General features: G+C 55.8%; 1 protein-coding gene across 1 annotated transcript in view; it reads right to left on the bottom strand.

Annotated features, from left to right (window-relative positions):
- TST (thiosulfate sulfurtransferase) overlaps positions 1-4,951 on the bottom strand; it is a 6,611-nt gene extending 1,660 nt beyond the window's left edge. Inside the window, exons 1-2 of the mRNA XM_025048641.1 lie at positions 4,899-4,951; positions 3,599-4,230 (exon numbers count right to left, since the gene is read on the bottom strand). Of these exons, the coding sequence (XP_024904409.1) occupies positions 3,599-4,209 (611 nt within the window). The 5' untranslated portion in view covers positions 4,210-4,230; positions 4,899-4,951. The remainder of the gene's footprint in view (positions 1-3,598; positions 4,231-4,898) is intronic.
- Between the last annotated feature and the right edge of the window lie 6 nt (positions 4,952-4,957).

The following is a 4,957-nucleotide window of genomic DNA, read 5'->3' as shown; positions in this document are numbered from 1 at the left end:
CCAACTTTAAAATGTTCAGCATCCAAGCAGTGGGCTGGACTTGGTGCATTTAAAAACACAAGCTTTTGTGTTCTGAATGCTGTTTTTCTTTCCCCCCCATTCTCTAGGAAACAGCTCCATTGTTTTCTTCTGATTATATAAAAGGTACTTCTTCCCAGTGAAGAAGTCAGGGGGTTTCTGCAGATCTGGCCTCCCACACTGGGTGAGCCTTGGGAGGTGGGGTCCTCCTTTTCATCTCCACCAGGGAAGGGCTCGGGCCTGTCTGGGGAATTTAAATGAGCAGGAACTGACTGCCTGTGTGGGAGGAGGGCAGGGAGGAACCTGGCCAGAGAACCTTGGAGAACAGCCAACTGGAGGAAAGGCACAGTGGGCTCCCAAGCTCCTGCTGCTCTTCCCCTGAGTTCAGCTCCAGCTGGCTCGGCTTTCCCTCCCCACAGCAGGCATGCCACCATGCTCATCACCTCTGGTATCAGGCCCCCAAACCATGCGTTATCCCAAGAACCTTATCTTCCTTAATCCTCACAAAGATGGGGAGATTATTCTCCTGGCACTAATGAAGAGTTCAGGCTGAGAGAGGTAAGATAATTTGTCCCAGGACACATAGCACAGGTGTGAGAAGTGCAGTCAGGTCTGTCAACCCCAAAGCCTGTGTTCTTTGATCACCCTGAGCCTTCCTGGAAAAGGGCGCTGAGGCAGAACAATCTCTCATACTCCTCAGCTGCTCAGAGGGCTGGGACTGTGTTCCAGCTTTGGCCGAGATGCCAGTGAAGTTGGTGAGGCGACTGATAGGTGTGGACTTTTAAGGGCAGAAAAACCTGTCTGGCTCTTTCTTGCTTTCTTCCTAAAGACACTAAGGAATCGTGTACAGGTAGCCCCAGTGGGTCACCTCCAACCCTGGCCAATGGGAGACAGCTCAGCACTCTCCTGCCCCGCCCCTATCCCGGGCCCCAGCCCTGCAAGGGAGAGACACAGGCATGAAGCAACACTGGATCTCTCTTCTCAGTCCCCATGTTTGCTTACAAGTAGTGACTCTCGGAAAACAGCCACGCTTTGATACCTGCTGACTGAGGTCAGGTCTTGGCCATCCTGCCTCGTTAGATAAGTCTCTGATCCCTTTCCCCACCTCCAAAGTGGGACCCATTCTAACTCCCACCTGTTGGTGTCAAGGGGGAGTATATAAAGTGCTCTGCAAATAAAGTCCCATTAAAGGTCGATGTCCTCCCTCTCCATCCTTACTTACCGTCCCTCCACTGGACTTGGGGGAAGGAAAAGAGAATAAGGTTTACAGTCTCTGAGCCGGATCAGTTCCCATCTCTGTCGTCGCCCTTCTCCCAAGCTCTTAATAATCAGCGTTCCTTTCCTTAAGGAGAAGGGTTCAGAGGGGAAGAGACTTGCTCAAGGCCACACCTAAGTACCAGGATATAAACTCAGGTATCTACCTCTCACCTTGCGCCCCTTTACAGACAGGACTCAAGACACTGGGAGCAGAAAACGAGGCCAGAGCGGAAGGTGCTTGCCTAAGGTCTGTAGGAAGTGGCTGTCAGGTTTCTAAGGCCCTTCTTCCAGCTGCTCCTGGGGGGTCCCACCTTCAAGGGATGCCCAGGTCCTGCCACCCAAATTCCCCTGGGTGTCACATCTGGACTAGTGAGCCTATGGGCTGCCTTCCTGATCCTACCCCAAGCTGGCAACCATGAACTCAGCACAGCCTCATGTGCCTTTGTGTCTTCAAAATGTCTTGTACAGGAGGCCAGCAAAGCCTCTTAGGAAATGGGGGGGAAGTGCTGCACCCTCCACACCTTTCTAGACGGCCCCCGCCTTCGCACTGTTCCTCGCCTTTCTCTAGGCGCTGCACTTAAATGAATAGACCCCGGGTGGGTAGGGCTGACATCACCCTTCTCGTTTTACAGTAAGGGAACCCAGAGAAGCTGAGCAATTGGATCAAGGTCCCACTACAAAGGGGCTGACTTCAACTAGAAACCACACTTCTTGGGGCTCCAGATGGGAACCGGAGGAGGTGGGAGTAGGGCCACAGGAAGGGGAGAGACTTGAGAATTCAGGGCCTCTGGGAGGTATCACCCACAGCAGGACTTTTCCCCTCTCTGAGCCTCAGTTGTCGTTACCTCTAAAATGGGGGTGAGCAGACTGGGTCTGGCATCTGTAAACTCTCCCTTCACTTATTCTCAGGTTGTTTGTGGACAAGCTAGAGGACAGCTAAGGGAAATAACTCCCTGTTCCTCCCCCAGTGGCAGCTTAAATCCCAAGGAAAGAAGGCATCTTGAATCAAGGCCAAGAGTCTCTGGAAGGTGCCAAATGAACTTGAACCTTCAACTCTGAAGAGCAAGCCCAGCAAGGAAAACACTGGGCCTGGCAAAAACCATGATGGGAGGACAGAACCCTGTGCTCTGGCTCAGCCACTACCTAGCCATTTGGACTTGACCCGTCCCTTCCTCTGTGTACCTCAGTCTCCCTTCTGTCCCATGAGGTGACGTTTCAGTCCCTCCAGCTCTAAGAGTTTTGGAAACAGCTATCACAGAGTTCTCTCCCTCAGAGGCACAGACGAAGAGATATGTTTCAACAAGTTAGGCAAAATGTTTCACAGGAATTAGGTTCTGCCGGGGCACCCTGACTGAGGACAAAGCCACTGGCCCAGGAGGGGCCAGCCTAGGCCATGAGAGACCCAAGAGCATGAGGTCTTGGCTACCAGAGGTGTCCAGGCAGAGGATGGAGGGCAAGCAGGTGTCTTGGTGAGACCTCTGACATCCGTTAGGAGCTTCTGGTGCTCTGCATTTCCTCTCCTGAGACTATCCCCACCCCCAGCAGCACAGAATCCTCCAGGCCTCCCTTTCCTCCCCAGGACAGGGAGGACTCACACATTAGCCCCATGCTGATGCCTAGCAGAGTGGCTCTCTGAAAGTTGGGGGTGGGCAATGCATCCTGGTCAAAAGCACTGGTTTGAAACGAGGCAGTGCTGGGTTCAAATCCTGACTTTGCCAGTTAACTGAGCAAGTAACTTAATATTCTGAAATGTTTCCTCCCCCTCAAAAATGGGCGTATTAAGCCTTTTTGGATGAGAAGATGCAATGTCAAGTGCTTAGCATGAAATAGCCGCTGCTGTTATAGCTCTGCAGACAGGCTGCGGCCGTTTGGAAAGGTCGGGGGCTGAGAGAGCTGGAAGGAGAAGGGGGTTGCTGGGGGAAGGGCATTGTCAATGTCTGTAACAGTTTCTGGGAAACAGAGTCCCGGAGAAGCCAGGCGTCCTTCAGAGGCATCTGTATAGTGATGCATATGTCGGCTCATGGACACGCCATTGGGCATGTGTGGAAGCTAGTGCCTGCACGTGGATGTGCATAGATATACTGCCAGTCTCCTCTGCTGATGCCACCCCACAGACCCTAGGTTGTTTGTTACACGTGGCTATGAGAACACATATGGGGATCCTCACACATCAGAGCCCTTGGGTTTGGCTCTATCCTCTCATTTTACAGATGGCAAGACTGAGGCCTACATATGGGGGGACTGAGGGCAAAACCTGAAGAGGGTCCCAGACATCCTTACTCCCCATCCTTCCATTGAGCGTTACTCCTCAGGGACCTATCACCCACTGGGACACCTACCTACGGCATCTGGCTCTGGCTCCGTGCCCAGGTACCGTCCCTGGGACCGTGAATCCACCAGCTGGAACCTCTTAGATTCTAGGTTTTCCAGCACCTGTTCATAGGTCTTGAGCAGAGAGCGGTCAAGTGTGGCTTTGAAGACTGCGGGCTCTGGGCGTGAGGGCTCAGATGTCACAGGGTGGCCCTCCTTCAGCCAGTTCCGGAAGCCGCCATTGAGCACGGACACAGTGCGGTGGCCAAACACACGGAACATCCACCAGACCCGCGGCGCATAGAAGCTGCCCAGGTTGTCGCCATCATACACCACCACGTGCGTGTCGTTGCTGATGCCCAAGCGGCCCACATAGTCAGAGAAGCCCGCCTCGCTGGGAAGCATCATCTCATAGGGTGACGACTTGTCCTTGCACTCCTCTATATCAAAGAAGGAGGCGCCCGGCACGTGGCGCTCTAGATACTCCTTGCGAGCCTCCCGAGTGCCCGGTGAGTACCAGGAAGCATCCAGTACCCGCAGGCCAGGCCCCAGCTTGCCAGCCCTGACAGATTCCGCCAGCCACTTGGTGGAGACCAGTGCCCGGTAGAGCACCTGATGAACCATGGTTTCAGCTCTGCGCGTCACCTGGCGCGGGTGGGAACCAGAAAAGAGCCATGAGGACCTTGTGTGCAGCGCCTGGGGCCCGGGAGGAGGGACTTTTTCCCATCGATACCCTCCTCCCCCGGGGGTGGGGGGGGGGAAGGGGTGTTTCTACTAACCGAGCAGAGCTGGGGCTTGCAAGGGAATAAGTCTGCAGATTCCCTAAGGAATGCCTCCCCGCCCCTTCCTGGGTCCCCAGACGGAAGGGAGTGGGGCAAGAGCTTCCGAGGGGTCCAGGGGGAGCTGGCCCTAGAAGCTGCCAAACTTGCCCTCGGGGTCCTGCCAGAAAAGAGCAGCGTAAAGACGCCCAGGATGAGGAAGAGGGCATCTTGGGTTTCGAGCCCCCTTTCCTGGGAGGGCAGGGGAGTGGGCGCGTCGGGGGAGGGTTCGCTGGAGCCCCGCACACGCCCCCGCTCGCACCTTGGGTCTCGCAACCCCTCCTGCGGTTTCTCAGCAGCTGAGGCTCCCCCGCCCTCAGGATTCCCAAGTCCAGCCCCAGCTCGGTGCCCTCTACCCAGATGGGTCAGGGGCTCCCGGGGTACCGCGCCTGCCCTCGCCACAGGGACCCTCCCCTGGGTCGCAGGTGGTCCGACTTGCGGCCCAGTCCTGAGCGGCTCGGGAACTGGCCGCTGCCCCCACCGCGCCGCACTTACTCGCCCTCGGCGCCGCCCTGGTGATGCCCGCCCCGGCCCTCTGAAGAAGCTGGAGGTTC

The sequence above is a fragment of the Pteropus alecto genome, unplaced genomic scaffold, assembly GCF_000325575.1.
Source record: "Pteropus alecto unplaced genomic scaffold, ASM32557v1 scaffold94, whole genome shotgun sequence".
In the NCBI taxonomy this organism is placed as follows: Eukaryota; Metazoa; Chordata; class Mammalia; order Chiroptera; family Pteropodidae; genus Pteropus; species Pteropus alecto.
The sequence above is the reverse complement of the archived record's forward strand: the minus strand, read 5'-3'. Positions and strand labels throughout refer to the sequence as shown.